The sequence below is a fragment of the Rhinoraja longicauda genome, chromosome 16, assembly GCF_053455715.1.
Source record: "Rhinoraja longicauda isolate Sanriku21f chromosome 16, sRhiLon1.1, whole genome shotgun sequence".
Taxonomy (NCBI): domain Eukaryota; kingdom Metazoa; phylum Chordata; class Chondrichthyes; order Rajiformes; family Arhynchobatidae; genus Rhinoraja; species Rhinoraja longicauda.
Window position 1 is genome coordinate 25,404,414 of NC_135968.1, and position 19,786 is coordinate 25,424,199.

At 39.3% G+C, this 19,786-nt stretch overlaps 1 protein-coding gene across 1 annotated transcript in view; it reads left to right on the plus strand.

Annotated features, from left to right (window-relative positions):
- The first annotated feature begins 9,987 nt into the window (after positions 1-9,987).
- Positions 9,988-19,786, plus strand: part of LOC144600937 (shootin-1-like) — a 32,397-nt gene continuing 22,598 nt past the window's right edge. The window contains exons 1-3 of the mRNA XM_078412832.1: positions 9,988-10,082; positions 18,054-18,231; positions 18,973-19,070. Of these exons, the coding sequence (XP_078268958.1) occupies positions 9,996-10,082; positions 18,054-18,231; positions 18,973-19,070 (363 nt within the window). The 5' untranslated portion in view covers positions 9,988-9,995. The remainder of the gene's footprint in view (positions 10,083-18,053; positions 18,232-18,972; positions 19,071-19,786) is intronic.

Here is a 19,786-nt window from a genome sequence, read left to right on the forward strand (position 1 = left end):
TGTGAACATCAAATGTAACACGATGGAATAAAATAATGCAAGTGAATTGGTGTTTCATCTGGAAGGATTGTTTGGATCCCTGGATGGTAGGAAAGGAAGAGGTAAAAGGACAGATGCTGGATCACCTGTAGTTGCTTGAGGAAGTGCCATTAGGTGAGGAGTTGCTGATGGAGATGGATGAGTGGATAATTAAAAACAAAACTATCCCTTTGAAAAACCTGGAGTGGAGGGGTATGTGTGAGGGATGATATCTCTGATGGTATAATCCCATTGAAGGTGGTGGTAATTGCAAAGGAAATTTTAATATGAACATCACAAGAAGAACCTGGAGATTCAGAATAATTTGTAATCTTTTGAGTAGCAGAATGAATTGCACGAATTATAAGAACATGGTAGAGGATTGAGACTCTGCTTAAGAGAGTTTAAAAGGGAAGAAGTGATAAAGAGAGAAATGTTATAATGGTAATAATTAGCTAATAATGCCCAAGACCCGGGTCGCAGGACACAAGTTGAGGTTTTTCAAATAGGAAGCAAAATTGCTATCTTTCTTTGGGGAATCTTCAGAGATTGACATTGCAATGCATGATCAAAGTATACAGCGGGATATAGATCCACAACAGAAATGGCTGGAAAAATTGCAAATGGAGTTTAATCCAAATAAGTGAGAGGGTTTCCACTTTGGGAGGTGAAATGTAAGGGGTATACAAGATATATACAATTAATGGCATGACCCTCAACAGCATTGATGCACAAAGGGATCTTGGGGTCCAAGTCCAAAGTACAGCGAAAGTACAACATGTAGATTGAGTGGTAAAGAAGGCATATGGTATGCTTGTCTTCATATTTTGGGGCATTGAGTCTAAGAGTAAGGAAGATATGAAGCAGCTTTATGGGATTTTGGTTAGGTCACATTTGGAGTATTATGGCTGTTTTGGTTGTTCCGTTGCAGGAAGGATGTGGAGACTTTGGAAAGAGTGTAGAGGAAGTCCAAACATATCAACGTTCCAGCTGAGAAAGCACTCCTCTGCTTCCCCATAAGACTAAGGAAATTTGACATACACTAGATTTATACCTAGGCCTGGATAGGGGAATAAATGCGTTACCATTAAATGCATAGAGCGTTTTCAAACAAATATATAATTCCCATGATAAAAACGCTGTGGCAGCAAAATATGTATTTTGGCCAGGCTGTGCATAATGTTGCCCAACCCATTTTTAAAATTGTTTGTGTTTTTCTTAAAGCTTTATTTAACCCCTACCAGACCTTTGAATATTATTAAAACTTTTTCTTTACATCGTTTTAAGTTCCCATGATTAGTAATGATGGGACTAAATTGCGATCTATTCTGTAAGATTCAAAAGATCTACTTTAGATAGAGTTATTTGACATAAGATGTTCTTTTTTCAGGTATAGCAATTGATGGGTATGAAAATCTTGTGAAGGAAAATGAGAAGATAAAAGAGGAGGTGAGTAGTTTTCAACATCAAGCAATGACCTCTGCTGATGCAACATCTTTAAAGAAGCAAATAGTTTCTGAGATATTCAAGAATCAAGAGTGTTTCATTGCCCTAAACAGAACAATGAAATAATTACTTGCAGCAAAACATGTTTATAAAGACAGTATTCAATAGACAATATAATAAACAAACAAAAAAGTTCAATAAAGAAATAAAACATAGTGCAAATTTTACAAATTTATAAGTCCAAAACAAAATTACATTAAGCCATAGAGGGAGATATTAGCAAGGTGTCCCAAAAGCTTGGTCAAAGAGATAAATTTCCAGGAGCAAGGAGAAAAAATAGAGTGAGGAGGGAATTTCAGACCTGAGGGTCTTGGCAACTGAAGGCACAGTTGTTAAAGGGAGCTTGAGAAGCCTCAATTAAGGGAAAGGAATGTTATGGAGTTGGAGGAGTAAAGAAGGAGGAATTTGTAAAAGACAATGATAATGGAGGTATTAGCTTAATTAGGAATTAGTTTAGAGTGGCAGATTCATGGAAACTGGGTAAATTACAGATAATATTGAGGCCTATGCTCCATCTATCGCGGTGAAGCATGTAAGCATCCAGCATAAGTCTGAGACTATTTTGAATCTTGTTATTGGTAATATTTGGTTCCAAGTTGGGGCAGGAGAGTGGTGCAGTTGCTGCCCTACAACTCCAGAGACCCTTGTTTGATCCTGACCATGGGTGTTGTCTGTACAGTTTCCATGTTCTCCCTGTGACCGGGTGGGTTTTCTTTAGGTGCTCCAGTTTCCTCCCACACTCCAAAGACGTACAGGTCTGTAAGTTTATTGGCTTCTGTAAAATTGTCCCTAGTATGTAGGAAAGTCCTAGGTGACCGCTGGTCGACAAGACTCAGTGGGCCGTAGGCCCTTTTTCTATGCTGTATCTCTAAAGTCACACCAAGGTTTGAGGCATTAAAACCAGATCTCATTCAATCTCCCCTCCTGTTTGATGTTTCCTTGACCCAGCTTTCAAAGCTGTAAAAGAAGAGAACGAAGGATAAAATAGGCTGCTAGGCACCTTTGTGTGATGAGTTATCGACATAATCACAGATGCATGGGCTATGTTGCCACAGGTGATAGGAGGCTCTGTCAAAATGGTGGCACTTCCTTTCATGGCTGGGCGAGTAGGTAGGTGTTGAGTTCATGTAGCAGATGTAATTCACTTTGTCCAGAGCTTTATTTGCTCTGAATTTTGGATGGGATGTTGTCTGCTGATATACTAATCATTTACTTCATTCTGATTATTGTGTTGAAATTAGTGCCACCTTGAAGAAGAGTTTTCAGATTCCATTTGGGTAGATTACAAGCTAGTGGCAGGGACATTGAATTCTCCAATTTAGGTAACTAACCCACAAACAACCCTTTTTTCCCCCTTTTCTTCCCTCTTCCCTGTGCCCCACCTGGCTTGCACACTTCTTCCCTCTCCTCTTTTACCTATAATCCTTCTTCTGGCTTCACTTTTTGCACCTCTTCTATCCTAATCCCACACCCTTTTGTCTTTTCATCTCTTGCCTTTGGCAAGCACCTGTCTAGCAATAGCTCCACTTGCCTCTATCCACCTATCATTTGACTGGGTTTGCCCTGCCCCTCTCTTTTCCGGCTTTCTCCCCTCAGCCCCGCTCACAACCCCCGACAATCAGTCTGAAGATGGTCCCCATCCAAAATGTTACCTATCCCTGTACTCCATAGATGCTGCTTGACCGCTGAGTACTCCAACACTTTGTGGGTTTTTTTCCCCTAAATATTCGCCTACCACATTTTAAATGAATGAGAAATAATGTATGGTATATTCTATCAATAACTAGAGTATGGTCCTGAGCGATTATCTACTTCATTGGAGACCCTCGGACTTTCTTTAATAGACTTTACTGGACGTTATCTTGCACTAAATGTATTCCCTTCCATCATGTATCTGTACACTGGATGGCTTGATTGTATGTCTTTCCGCTGACTGGTTAGTACGCAACAAAAGCTTTTCACTGTACCTCGGTACACATGACAATAAACTAAAAACCTTTATGATCACTTCGAAGAACAAGTCAAACCGTTTTCATGCAAATTATGGATTCTTATTCTTTCTGGAGGAGGGAGGGAGGGAGGGAGGGAGGGAGGAGGGAGGGGAGGGAGGGAGGGGAGGGAGGGAGGGAGGGAGGGAGGGAGGGAGGGAGGAGGAGGGAAGGGGGGGGAGGAGGGAGAGAGGGAGGGAGAGAGGGAGGAGAGAGGGAGAGAGAGAGAGAGAGAGAGAGAGAGAGAGAGAGAGAGAGAGAGAGAGAAGAGAGAGAGAGAGAGAGAGAGAGAGAGAGAGAGAGAGAGAGAGAGAGAGAGAGAGAGAGAGAGAGAGAGAGAGAGAGAGAGAGAGAGAGAGAGAGAGAGAGAGAGAGAGAGAGAGAGAGAGAGAGAGAGAGAGAGAGAGAGAGAGAGAGAGAGAGAGGAGAGAGAGAGAGAGAGAGAGAGAGAGAGAGAGAGAGAGAGAGAGAGAGAGAGAGAGGAGAGAGAGAGAGAGAGAGAGAGAGAGAGAGAGAAGAGAGAGAGAGAGAGAAGAGAGAGAGAGAGAGAGGAGAGAGAGAGAGAGATGAGAGAGAGAAGAGAGAGAGAGAGAGAGGAGAGAGAGAGAGACGAGAGAGAATGAGAGAGAGAATTCAGCTCATCACATCCATGCTGGTTGCCAAGGGAAAAAAAAAAATCTGATTATCCCAGTCTTTTCCAATTATTTCCTTGTATGTGCGATTCATTCTCTCTCTTACATGCCCATCGACTCCCATTCTTTTTTTTTTGTTGCATTAAGCTACATTAGAGGTCGACTTACAGATGCATGTATTAATCTGAAATGCAGCACGTATTTGGGATGTGGGATGAAACTGAAGCAATTGATGGGAGCCCACCTGCTGAGAGAGAATGTGGAAACTTCCATGATTCATTGTAATGTATTTTGTAAAGTATTACATAAAATAGTTTTCAAAAAATCACCCTTGCATTTGTGCTTTTTAAAAATTGAAGTCAATACTAATGTGACACAAATAATTTCCTCTGTTGTGCTGGATCATTTTGGTATCTGCCTTCCACTTCCAGCATTTTGCAACCCTGTAAGCTGAGATGCGCAGCTGATTGACCTTTTGCCTCCTCCCGTGTCTCCTGTCTATACCTCTTCCTCGCGTCTCAATAACCAACCAGCTTCAATCATGTTTTACATTTGCCATCCATCATTCAAGAGGAATAAACGGATGCATTTCCCTCTCTCTGCCTAGTATATTGTGCTAGTTAATTAACTGATAATTCAATGCAACTGACTGAGAATCCCATCTGCTGCCAATGTGAATTATCAAAGCATCCTCCATCCTTTCTGTTGCCTCATACAGCTGTGATGCTTTATCTCCTCTCTTTCATTTTTTCTCCGTTCTTCTTCTCTACTTCTCCGCTTTCTCTTCTTCCACCCTATTTATCTTCCTAAACTGTTCCTCCTCAATATCTCCTCTCTTTGCTGTTTCCCTCATCTCAACCTTCCTTCCTTGTTTTTTCCTCTTCCATCTTTTCTCCTCTTATATACTCCATCCATCTTATTTTCTCTCAGCCCTTCTACTCTCTTCATCTCTATTTCTTCCTCTCTCTCCTTCCTGTTTACAATCATTCTCTTTTCATCGTTCCTCCTTACTTTCCCTTTCCATCTACATTGAGTTTTTTCTAATACTGCTCCAACTGAATAATTTAATTGTCCTCAGCTTCTTGTGTGAAACCATTGTTGCAGAGATTGTGTCATTGCAGCTCGCCACTTAACTCCTTTCTAATGATACATTTTAAGGGCATTTATTAAGATGCTGAAAATAGTCTACTGTAATGATAGATGTTACGATGTAATTATATTTTGTTATACAAACATTTTGAATTGTTGTCATGAAAAGCAAGCATGAGGCTTTCACCTAGTAAATCATAAGGCAATGCAAATTGTGTTGGCTTAATTTTAATATAAACTAGACCAAGTGGACCCATTGGGCCCTTTCGTCATTGGGTTCCCATTGTGACATGGAAAAATCACATTTGTTCTTTAAAATAACCTAAACACAATTCCAGTTGTTAATGAAAACATAAGTATTAGATCAAAAATTGTTTTTAGAATAAAATTAATCTCAATGAAAATCGTGGGTGAGGGTGAGGGTTAGGGGTCAGGCTTTTTTTTAGAATAAAATTAATCTCAATGAATCTCCCCCTCCCCCCTACCTTCCCCTCCCCTCCCTCGCCCCCCCCCCCCACTCGCCCACTCCATCCACTCACTCACTCACTCACTCACTCACTCACTCACTCACTCACTCACTCACTCACTCACTCACTCACTCACTCACTCACTCACTCACTCACTCCCTCTTTCCCCCCCTCCCTCCCCCCTCCACTCTTAGATGGGTCTCCGCAGTTCAGAACATGAAATGTGTATAAGATGTTGGAGCACAGAAGGCTGAGGGGTGATCTTATAGAGGTGTTCTAAAATCATGAGGGATAATAAATAGGATGAATGCACAGTCTTTTTTTCCCAGGCTAAGGGAATCAAGAACTCGAGGGCATAGGCTCAAGTTGAGAGGGAAAAGATTTAATAGGAACCTGAGAGGTAACATTTACGCACGGAGGGTGATGGGTATATGGAATGTTGCCACAGGGAGGTGGTGGGTAAATGGAATGAGCTGCCAAAGGAAGTGGATGAGGCAGGTACAATAACTACATTTGAACAGATACATGGATCGGAAAGGTTTAGAGAGATATATGGGCCAAAGATGGGTAAGTAGGGCTAGCTTCGATGGGGCATCTTGGTCGGCATAGACAAATTGGGCTGAAGGGCCTGGTTCCGTGTGCTATGGCTCTATGATCATCATCAACACGTGCAAAAGCATCACTGCATCCAAAGCAGGTAATTAAGGGATCTTCAGAGAATTTGCGAAATTGGACCAGTTCACATTGTTTCAATTAGTTCAGGATGTTCCACTGGCCAGGTGGATTCTGAATCTCTGATGATAATGGACATCATCTTGTGGTTGTGCTCTGTATAATGTTTTCATATATTTTATGTTTATGAACAGAATACAAGATTGGCTGAGGAAAAAGATAATGCTGTTCAACAAGTGAAAGAACTCCACAGAGGTGAGTCACTATTTGACCCGTTGAAAGTTGACAGTTGTTCCATTCATTTCCTTGAATGATTAAGTTCAGTGGTGAGTAGACACCGTGCAGGAAGGCTGAAATAAGAAACACAAAATGGCAGAAATGTACTTCAGCTCTCTGTGGCTGAATATGATGAGATGGGAATATATTCTGCCTCATGAGGCTTTGACAGTGGCCTGGGTGACCATCTCTGTTGAAATATCAATGGCTTTATTGTTATAGTTCAGTTAAACAATTAAATTGAAAGAGCGATGAAGAAATAATGGTCAAAGTTTAAGAGCATTGCATTAATTAACTGCTTTCTGATGTAATTAGCAACCTCAAAATAGTTTGATTTATTTTTATTTATTGAGATGTGACCACGGCTGACAATGCTACCTTGTTTTGTCCATCTCCAATTGCTTTGAGAAGGGGGTAATGGTTCTGGTAAAGGTGTTGTTGTGGAGATTGATGGCATGGAGTTTCAGGATTTAGACCCTGTAGCAACAAGGAAATGAAGAGTTTAATCTGTCCCCCTTTTCCCAAATCAATGGTTCAAGCAAAGTTGACTCTACTGTATTAATTACCATATGATCCCACCTTTTGTACATCTTCAAAAGTTTGTAATAGACTTGCCAAGTGTCACTGATGATGGTGATTCATTTTGTTTCATATTTAATATGGTATTTAAGACACAAAAAAACTGTAGATGCAGAAATCTTGAGCAAGAAACAAACTGTTGGATGGTCAGGCAGCATCTGTGGATGAAATGGACAGATGACTTTTCTACAGAATGAAGAAGGGTCCTGACTGGACACCTTGCCTGTTTATTCCCTCTGCAGATGCTGCCTGGTTTGCAGTGCAAAAGCTGCCTAATTTTATGTGGGTTAGAAAAGAAAACATAAACATATTTTACACACTTTTCTTTGAAGAAGGATAATAAACGATGCTTTCTGAATGTTGGAGTTTTAAAGCAGATGTTAAAATTTGACAAAGATGAAGATGATATAATACAATGTTCAAAAGGCAGTTGAACAGGTTGGGAAAGGTTTAGAGGGATATGGGCCAAACACGTACATGGGATCAACATGGATAGGCAACTTGGTTTGTGTGGACATGTGGGACAAAGGGCCTGCTTTTGTGCAGTATAACTATGAATCTATGAATGAATCTAAGGGTTACATGGCATGTTAAATATATAAAATTGCAAAATGCTTCACAATGGAATAAAGGTGGAAAAAAAGATGCAAAATGCTGGAGTAACTCAACGGATCAGGCAGCATCTGTGCAGAGCAGGATAGATGATGTTTCGGGTGGAGGCCCTCGAGGTCTGCAGAGAGGTCCTGACCTGAAGTGTCACCTATCCATATTCTCCAGTAATGCTGCATGACCTGGCACTTTGTGTCTTTTTTATGAACTGGCATCTGCAGTTCCTTGTTTCTGGATATGGACGGAGATGCGTAGAAAACAGGAGAATTCAAGATCTAAAGCTTAATTATTATTTTTTTGAGTTTTTCTAACGTGAGAGTTGCGGAGAGAATAACACGTGGGTAAGAAGCAAAGCTGTGACTCTTGACAGCTTTGTCACCAGAAATAGTAGTAGGGTTAGTGTTGGAATGGGGGGGAATGGGGGTGGTAATGGAAGGATGGAGTTTGTAACTAATTTAACCGGTTGATGTGTGATACAGGGGAGAATAGAAGCCTAGGGAATAGCTTGGAGGAATTTGAAGAACAGGCCATGGATTTAAAATCTATCATTAACCCATATTCTAATAAACATGAAAAAATATACCCAAACTTAATGGATCAGTTTATGCTTGCGTGGGTCCTCCCTCCAAGCCACCACCTGAATATACTCACACCTGTGATATACTCACACCTGTGATATACTCACACCCCAATGTTACCCAGATGGAAGCAGAGGGTTGACCTGGCTGGCCCTCCACATGCTCAGACAGAGCAATGAGGTCTGGATGGTTGCAGGACGGAATTATAAGTGTAAGACTGAAAATAATTCACATAGCAAATATGATGTGCTATGTCAGTTGATCTTAGCAAAAATAATATTGTTTTACTGAATTTTTAACTTTAACCAGATAGCTGCAGAGATTTAAAATTCAGATGACATTTTCCAGAGAAGCCTTAACAATGAACACCTAAGGAGAATTGAATATGATCTTGAAAGTATTTTTGTTCAGCCTTCGGTTTGGCATTACTCAGGTGAATGGCTTAAAGTTGATGTGAACAAAAATTGGACGAACAGTATTATTAAGAAATGACCTTGGCCTATAATTAATCTCAAATTGGGAAAAAAAATCAACATTGGTCAAATTCCAACTCTCCAATCTGAGTTCCAGCTATTTTATAGTTCTAAATTATCTTGGATTCTGTGCAGTTTTGATTTGTAGTTAGGCATGAACACATATTGTGTGCGACTCCTGTTTACTGAGGCCAGTTTGTATGTGAAGTAGCTGCATTCTATACCCAATTGCATGATTTCATAGATCTCTGAAAATTGGTTCTATTCACAGACGGCGATAGAAAGCCTCAACATAATCATTTCTTTTCAATTGACGGTGGCAAGGTTGATGACAACATGATCATTGTGTTATAATGAAAAGACCACCAAGGCATTTGTACTTTTCAGCAAGGCGTTTTGCACAGTAGATACAATTTAATTCACTACACTGTCAGCAATGCTCACATTTGTCTGATACCATTATGCTGCCCGTCTCCACAGTTATAATCACTGTCCTAAGAGAAATGCGGATAAATGATCTCCAGCAGTCAGAGAAACTCTCAATTAAGCCTGCCACTTTCAATGTGTCAGATTGTCTCATGCACTTGTACAATTTCGGTTCCAATCCTGTTTATTTACAATGCCTACCAATAATTATGCTTAACGTGCCATTAACTGAGAAGGATGCCCTGCCAAGAAGACTGCCAGAATCTGTGAAGGTTTCAGGGGGAGTTGCTGGAAGTCAGCACCATCAGAGGCTTTTAGTCTCTGATGGGATGCTGTGGTAGTGATTATAATGCAAGTATCAAGCTCATCAAGTCATAATTAGATGCCACTCAAATGTGCCACTTATAATAACAGTGTTGATTCATGTTTTCTCTGTGACAACAGCTGTTAATTAGTTAAGTGGATTCAGTGGCCTGTTCTTGCTGCAGCTTATGATTACATCTGAACATGCTAAGGTTACAGATGTCTTCCAGCCTTTTCTTGCCGTGGAAAGTTATTTTCCCTCTATAAACTTTAACTGGGGTTCATAAAGATTATTTAACAGTTAATTGTCTATAATTTGAATGTTTTCTGTAAATGAAGTGATGATGGGTAAATATGTTTTTTGATTGCAGTCTCTCAAATGGTGATTGATGAAGTCAATGTAATTCAAAGCCACCTTGACATTGAGAAAAGTTGCCGTGAAACTGCCGAAGTATTTGCTTCAAAGGTATATCATGTATCCAACAATATATTGAACTGATTTTGTTCCACTATCTTCTTATACACTAGAATTTTCTAACTCTTTGATTTCCCCTCCTCTCAAAATTATCTTTGAGCCAGCCATTATTTAACCATAACTTACTGACTCTCTCTGCTAGTCCTCAATATGTAGTATCATATATTTGCATCTTTGACCTTCATCTTAAACAGCCTTGTTGAAATATAGTGAAAAATTCTGCGCTGCCTCTGAAGTCCAGTTTTTCTTTTCTCTGAGAAACACATAGAAGTAATGGAATCTTACACTGACTATTAACAATGCAAATTAAGGGTGTGATGGATTTCTATATTGATTCAGTCACTCAGTTCCCAAAAATACGATCTCCTCGATTAATTCCATTAACATGAATGTCACGTTTTAAAATTGAAATCTCTAACTTCAAGTGTATGCATAATGCTAAAGAAACTGTTGGGTTACAGAATGTTATATTTTACCATGAACTAGTTCTTCTAGATTTTTACTTTTTATTGATTCTATAAATTCATGAAATATGAACAATGATAATTTCTCTGCCTCAAATTTTTGTGAGCTTAATCTTCTGAGTCTTGACAGAACTGATGAAATGTCCATCTCCTGGAACCGATGAGTTTTCATCTTGTACATTGTGATATTTGACACTTATTTGGTGGGAATGAAGCACTGAACTTTCAAGAATAGCTTCATTGTAACATCAATCAATCGCTAAAACAATTATAAGAATAAAAGACTTGAACACTTGTTCTGGTCTCTTTTTATTCTTCTCACATTCTTGTCAACTCCCTGCCAAGATTGAACACATTAGGGGAAATTTACAGTAGACAATAAACCTCCCAATCCGCACATCATTGGAGTGTGGGAGAATACTGGGGCAACCGTGGCAATCCATAGACAATTGTGTGCCATCTTCTCTCAAAAACAAAGAAACTTGCAATAGATCTGAGTGATGCTTCTGCTGTTGTTGAACATCTGACAGCTTGTGGAAACTCAAATATAACAATAAAACTTGCATCGTCAAGTGTGCGAGGAAATGATGGGGTACATGAATGTCAAGTAGAAGAATAACGATAGATATGGTTGTTGGGTGAGTGGTTGTTGCTTAGAATCACGCATGAGGTTAGTGATGCAGTTGTTGGAAGAAGGGATTGAATGCTCAACCCTCTGACCATGGCATCAATTATGAACACATAGCCCCCCGATTCAGGACCAGTTTCTTCCCAGCTGTTATCAGGCAACTGAATGGTCCTCTCGTCAGCTCGAGTGTGTTTATCTTCGGTTTAAACCAGCATCTGCAGTTCCTTACACATCATATCTACCTCATTGGAGATCATTGAACTTTCTTTAATAGAATTCATTGGAATTCAATGTTATATCTTTGTACTAAATGTTGTACCTTCTATTCTTTTTCTGTGCATAGTGGATGGCTTGATTTTATTCGTGTACAGAAACAAAGAACTGTGAACGCTGGTTAACAGACAAAAGTACACAGAGTGCTGGAGTAATGTAGCAAGTCAGGCAGCATTGCCTACGTAGATAGGTGAAACGTAGATAGGTGATGGTTCGGGGTGAAACCCTTCTTCAGATGTATAGTTTTAAAAAAACTGGATCTCGTGCAAACAAAAGCTTTTCACTGTATGTGTGACAATAATAAACGAACGAACATCATTAACTCCTTACCAAAACACATTGATGTCCTTGGGTTTCAATCCTCACAGCAACTTCTCCTGCCTCCTGATCTTGATGGGTGAAAATCTTTGAGTAGAGGACTCCCCTTTTGTTCACCTTGAGTAGCTCCAATCCAGACTAAAAATCAGGATATCTGCTCCCTTGTGCCCTCATTGACCTGGTTTCAATTAGTGTCCAAAGCTTTTGCAACAACTTCACCTGCTGATTACCCTAAACACACTTCTATCTTTAGATGCTTACATATTTTCAATCCATACTAACTTGTTTCACTGGTCTTTCACAAAATAGGACCCTGTGGTCATGGGCTAAAACATTCAATATTTCCATTAGCAAACCACATGAGCTGAAAATGTGAAAATGATCAAGAGCATGAATATTGTGCACACCTTCCATTGAATCACTTATCATCAACTCAATGTATGTTTTTCCATGCTATTCAATCTCTCCCTGGATGTATATATCAAACAAACTGTTACCTCTATACAGTTCTTTAATTCATGCAAAATATCCTCTTGGAAAGAAGAAATAAGATAGAAGTTGATTACCTTGATTCATTTTTCCAATGGAAATTATTTCATAAGTTGTGTAATGTAAAAGATGATGGACTCTAGTATAGGTTACATCAACCGCTATATGTCGGCAATTCCCAGAATTTTGATTAATAAACCAAATATGACACAATTTTGGATATAAATTGCTGCACGATAAGCATTGATTTTTACTGCAGATTGTAAAAATATAATTTGTAACCATGACTTCTAATGAGGACCTCTGCTCCCAGTTTCTGATTAATTTTATAAAAGACTGTAATTTTATGTAGTTGGTTCATCAGAGATGCATCACTTTTTGAATGATTTATATAGATCGTTGATTGCATGTGGATGCTCTCTGGCTTTCTCATCAGAAAATGTATTGGCACAATATCAAGGGCACTTTTATTTATAATATATGCCATTTCTGAGCTCTCTTACTCTTGGATATCACAGAAATCACATCTTCCGGGGGCTAGATATAATAATAATAATAATAATAATAATGCATTTTATTTATATAGCGCTTTTCATATACTCAAAGACGCTTTACAGATATGAAGGTATCATCATATCATATCATATATATACAGCCGGAAACAGGCCTTTTCGGCCCACCAAGTCCGTGCCGCCCAACGATCCCCGTACATTAACACTATCCTACACCCACTAGGGACAATTTTTTTTTTTTTTTTTTACATTTACCCAGCCAATTAACCTACATACCTGTACGTCTTTGGAGTGTGGGAGGAAACCGAAGATCTCGGAGAAAACCCACGCAGGTCACGGGGAGAACGTACAAACTCCTTACAGTGCAGCACCCGTAGTCAGGATCGAACCTGAGTCTCCGGCGCTGCATTCGCTGTAAAGCAGCAACTCTACCGCTGCGCTACCGTGCCGCCGTATTAGGTGCATATTTTCCCAAGGAGCTAACTCAGTATTTTGATTGTAAGAACATAGCTCAACCTATTAACTCGTCTTCGCAATATAATTATTTTAAATTCATTCTGATGCTAACAAGGAAAATTACTGAAGCCAAAGGGTTATTATGCTGCTCTGAAAATTATGTTTCTTTTAGAATTTTATTCATTTAGAAAGTGACATGTCCGCATACAAACTTTAAGGCTGAATATCTGTGCACATTCAGTCAAACAAACAAATACCATACCAAATAAAATCATTATCTGAAGCATTCATTGTCCCACTGTGAATCAGAATTTTAAAGCAACCAATTTGCACTCAAACGGAATTTACTCAACAACTATTTGCAAAAACATCTGGACATCATCCAAGATAGATTTGTTTTGTGAATATTTATCAGATGCATCCCAAAAAATCACCAAGGCTTTTATGACAGCGTTTTTAGAAGGATCATGGCTACAGGTAGGTGTAAACGCTGCCCACTTTCTTTCCAAATCGTATGCTGCCATGATTTAGACAAATATTGTCACTGGTCCAAAATCATGGCGCAATCCAACTAATAAAACATCTACACCTTCACCACACAGTTTCAATGGGTTCAAGAAAGGAGTTAACCATAACTTTCACCAGGCCAGCAATTTTCCCATCAATTTCCATACAGAATTAAAATGAATACATAGCTTAATTTTGAAAGGTTGATTTTGATTGAACACATACCAAAAATGGAGCGTTAATTGTATTATTGAATATTAGACATGCTCCACATAACTTTCCATAACAAGAGTCTTTTCAAATGCTGAGTTGTCTGTTTATAACAGTAACATTATAATTCTAATTTTATTGCTTTTTGTTTTTACTTAAATTAATATTTAACAGTTGGATGACATTCATAAATATTATTACTGGTATCTTAATGTTGCTCAATTTTTATCCTGTTTTACATTAAATGTTAGGTTACTGCTGGACCTTCAGAATTTTTCAGCTCATGTATTTTTGTAAAGTTCATGTAAGGGATATTGGCATCAAAGGCATGGTCAGAATTTGATATCCCCAATGCCCTTGAGAAGTTCAGTTTAGAGATTCAGCCTTAGAAACAGGCCCTTTGGCCCAGCTAGTCCACGCTGACCAATGCCATTCACACTCGTCCTATCTTATTCTTTCTCATCCACACACTAGGGGCAATTTACAGAGAATTAACCTGGAAACCTGGACATCTTTGGGATTGGGAAGTAAACCAGAGCACCCAGAGGAAACCCACATGGTCACTGGGAGAAACTGTAAACTCTGCACAGACGGCACCCGCGATTAGGAGCAAACCCAGGTCTCTGCCGCTGTGAAGCATCAGCTCTACCTGCTGTGCCACTATTCTGTTGAGCTGCCTTCTAGAATCGCATCAGTTAGAAGTATGGTCCCATTTGGTAGTTTCTGATTTAGACCCAGACGTGGTGGAGAAATGCTAATAAACTTTCGGAACGCTTGCAAGGGTCTGTTTTCACTGAAAAATTCTGACAGCTTCAAGGGTAACTTTACTTTTAATGTAAAATTTAGGATAAAAGTTGAACAATGTTAAGGTTGAGGTAATAATTCTGAATGTCGTCCAACTGTCTTCCATTTACTTTTTGCACTAGAATTTCTTGTTGTTGGAACCTATACATTTGGTAAATTGCTAAAGCACTGCTTGTAGATTGTACACACTGTAGCTATTGGGAAAGAGAGGAGGAATATTTTTCCAGATTATAAAGTGTTCATTTTTGGTGGGTGATATTAAGCTACCTTTGTATTATTCTGAGTATTGATCACCATGTAAGTGGACAACTCTGCATCTGATTCCTGGCAAGTAGTTTATATGTGGCAGAAATTCTCAGGGGATTAGAAAATGAACCACTTGTTCAATAATACTCTTTGACCAGTCTCACAATGACATTACTTACAATTCAGTTAAGTTTCAAATGAACCCTTCCACCCCTCCTAACCCAGGATACTGATGGTGAGGAATTTGATGACAATGGTCCTATTGAATGTCAAGGTGAGAGGCATAGATTCTCATGCTTGAGATAGTATTGCTTGGCACATAGATGGTGCAAATGTTATTTTTCACTTGGATATTGATATTGTTACTTGGATCTGTGTGCACTCACAGACTTCTTTATCAACTGAGGTACTGCAAATTGAATTGAACCCTGTGTAATCATTAGCAAACAATTGTAGCGACCATAGAGATTAGTCCTAGGAGTCGAACCCTCAGATTGGCCAGCAAGGTCATACAATCCTTCTTCTGACTTTACGGTGAAGGCAATCTTTGGAGCAGTTATATTTGGTTGGGCCCAAGTCATTCCCCTGAGAAACTCCAAGTGCAATATTCTATGGCTGAGATAATTGGCTTCAAACAACAGAACCATTTTTATTTGTATTAGATACCACTTCAGATAGTGAAAGGTTTTCTCTTGATTCCTAGATACCACTTCAGATAGTGAAAGGTTTTCTCTTGATTCCTATTGACATTGGTATTACCAGGGCCCCTTAATCCTACCCCGGTCAAATGCTGCTTTGATGACAAAGCCAGGCACTCTCACTTCTCTTTTGGATTTCAGCAGTTTGCCCACATTCAGGAAGGGAAAGTGAAGGAACCATGCACCTGTCTGCACTGGTGCAGCCATGGGGAGAGTCAACAGCTTCCAGTTGCTGAATGTACACATCTCTGATGATATGTCCTGGGCCCAGCACATCGATGCAATCACACACAAAGCTTATCAATGTCTTCAGTTCCTCAGAAGTGTGAGGAGATTTGGCATGTCACTGAAGAATCTAATGAACTACAGATGTGTCGTAGTGAGGATATTAACTAGTTACATCACGGCCTGGTTTAGAAATTCGAATGCTCAAGAATGAAGAAAGTTGCACAAATTGGTGGACTTTGCCCCGTCCATCATGGGTACTGACCTCCTCACCATCAAAGGGATCTACAGGTAGCTCGTTCCATGTACCTAACACCCTTTGTAGAGCTGGAGTTGCATACCTGTCGGTCTAATGCCACTTGAAATGTTTCCTTATCTTCAGGCGGTACTTTCACATTCATTCTGCATTTAAGATGTTTGTTGCCTATCATAGAAATCACAACAGAAGACCTTTGCCTCCTCTACATTGAGAGAGCTGTTTTCCACCCTGAATCAGAGCCTCAGTCATTCCACCTTAATTTTCTCAAAGTGAATGATGGTGAAAGTGCATGCATTGCTGGGATCTTTGCATGGGTTCACTTCTGGTATTTCATAAGGTTAAAATCCATTTCTTTAAGTGATCCAGTTTTGCTTATCAGGCTTTATCATTCTTTGCTTTGTCGGAGCTGCCTCTGCTCTTCACAGTTTTGAAGTGCACCATTATCAGATTATTTGGGAGTGTTTAGAATAAGTTTAAAAGAGTACACGGCATGGTTCCCAATGAATAACAAAGCAGTACATGTATATCCTCGATGTCATTAAAAAGGAGGAGTTCTGTGGTTGAAATTTCTTTATGAAATGATTGCCTTTGGTTTGGAATTCAATATAATAGATATCCAATGTAATTTGTATAGTAATAAGTGTATGTCCTATCCTCTTGGCACAAAGGCTTCTGCATTTCTGCTGAGGCTCTATAAAGTGCTGGTCAGGCCACATTTGGAGTATTGTGAGCAAATCTGGACCCCATATCTGAAGAAGGATGTGCTGGCTCTGGAGAGTGTCCAGAGGAGGTTTACAGGAATGATTCCAGGAATGAGTGGGTTAGCATATGACGAGCGTTTGACAGCACTGGGCCTGTACTTGCTGGAGTTTAGAAAGTTGAGGGGGGACCTGATTGGAACTTACAGAATAATGAAAGGCACAGATAGAATGGTGGAAAGGATTTTTCCACTGGGATAATCTAGGACCAGAGGTCATCACCTCAGAATTAAAGGCGCTCTTTTAGAAAGGAGGTGAGGAAGAACTTCTTTAATCAGAGGTTAGTTAATCTGTGGAGCTCATTGTCACAGAGCTGTGGAGGCCAAGTCAGTGGATATTTTTAAGGCAGAGAAAGTCAAATTCTTTATTAGAATGGGTGTCGAGGATTATGGGGAGAAGGCAGGAAAATGGGATTAGGAGGCCGAGATCAGCATGATTGAATGGTGGAGTAGACTCGATGGGCTGAATGGCCTAATTACATCTTCATCTCCAATAACCGCAATTGCGTGGTCACAGTTTACTCTCAGTGATTATCGTCACTGGTGCCTCAGTATTCAGAGATGCTGGCAATCTAAACACAAGAGTATGTTCTGGAAATCATCTCACTTTTTACCTATTCCTGTTTCTCCTTTCTTGAAAGAATGCCATAATATTGGTTAAGAATATATTTTTTAGAAAGATGTGCATATTTCTCCAAGTGCCCCATCAGTTTGTACCTTGTCATGTAAGTTCATCAGATGAAGTAACACGAATGGCAGACACAGGGAACTGCAGATACTGGAGTCCTGAACAATACATTAAGCACTGGAGTAACGCAGCAGGTCAAGCAGCATCTATGGAGGGAGGAAGCGCCATGACCCTAAACATTATCTATCCATTCCTTCCAAAGATTCTGCCTAACCCGCTAAGTTACTCCAGTCTTTAACACTAATGGCATGTAATTTTATCTTGTCTTGCGTCATGGCACTTGAAGAACGATAGTAATATTTGATCTAAATATTGATCTTTTCAAAGTTGGAATCAATTTTCGTTCAAGGAATTTCTAAAGGAAAACCCCCTTAAAGACACAGTTTTAGTGAGAATGTGTTTACCTTTGCAAAACTTTTTATTTATAGCTCAACAAAGACAATAAGAAACTTAAAAGAATCAGCATTCTCTGTATGGGGAAACTGGCAACAGATGCACTCCCCGTTGAGCTTTCCTTGGGAGAAAATTCAACAATTGTTGCAACAAATATGCAATTAGACGAGGATTTTGGATGTACTTCAATAGAATGCCAACATCAAATTCAAGGTGAGTTAATATGAGGAGAATGACATTTTATTGATAATGGGGCCATCCGAATACCACCAATGCCTTCCCTTGAAATTTAAAGAAAAGATGGTTATCAACAATTGCAGCAGCATCTTGATCAGCTGGTCAAGTGGGCTGAGGAATGGCTAATGGAATTTAATGCAGATAAGTGCAAGTTGTTGTATTTTGGGAAGTCAAACCAGGGCGTGTTGCAGAGTAGAGGGATCTAGGAGTACAGCTACATTGTACTCTGAAAGTGTCATCACAGCTATAAGGATGGGTTGAGAAAGTTTTCAGTACATTGGCCTTCATCAGTCAGGGTATTGAGTATAGAAGTTGGGATGTTATGTTACAATTGTATAAAATGTTGGTGAGGCTACATTTACAGTATTGTGTTCAGTTTTGATAACCCGCTATAGGAAGGATGTTGTTAAGATGTGTTCAATGGCTAAAATGCAATTTTTTAACTTATTTGTTTCCAATTACATTTTCCAAATATTCCAGTCCTTGTTTCCATAATTTACTGGTGAAGGAATAGCCAAAGTAAGTAAACGAATAACAGTCCATTCTGCTAAAGATTTTCATCTTGTTCAATCCCTACTGAGGCCAACCTGAACATGGATAGTGCTAAACACTGTTCCACTCATTTCCTCTGAGATTCCTTATCCTATTTATAAAAGTTCATCAAAATTATAAAATAAATCTATCATTTATGTAAATTAAAATGTTTCTGTAACTTAGATCTTCGAGAGAAACTGACATCAGCACTGGAAGAGAAGAAGCAGTTGTCTTTTCAGCTGGAGACCATAAGAGGTCATTGCAAAGAATTGAATGATAAAGTAAGTATCCAATGCAAAAGAAGATATATATCATGCTGAAATAAAGAAAGGCTCTTGAAATAATTATGAGCACTGTTTTAGCTGAGTGGTATTAATCTTCTGGAGTCTGAAAAAGTATCCTGACCCGAAACGTCATCTGTCCAGTACGTCTCCAGATGCTGCCTGACCTGATGAGTTCTCCAGCACTTTAGTTTTTGTTCAAAATTCCAGCATCTGCAATCTCTTGTGTCTCTATGGTATTAATCTTAACTTGGTGAAAGCCAAAAGATCATAGGTTCAAACTCCACATTCAAGATTGTGTATATGGGTATTGCAGTATTCCATTCCAAGTGTTGGATAAGGAAGCGCCCGTTATATTATTTTTCCTGATATTCTATTCAATATTTATACACCACATCCGCCAGCTCCTCAAGACTACTTTTCAATTTTGTGTATTTTTGACGTTTGAGGGATTGACATTATTTATGTGGTAATACTTCAAAAGTTAATCATGGCTGATTTAGTGTCACAGCTTTTAATATAGTCCCTAATCTCCCATTGCCACCTCATGTCTCATGTCTTTGTAGTTCATTTACATTTAAGACCTGGCTTCAGATTGAATGAAATTACTAAAACTCTTAATAAAAAATCTACCATTATTATGATCTGCATGCCCCCTCCTCAACATCCCCACCCTGCAACACCCCAAGGCCCTTTATAGTTCACCAGTTAGCTCC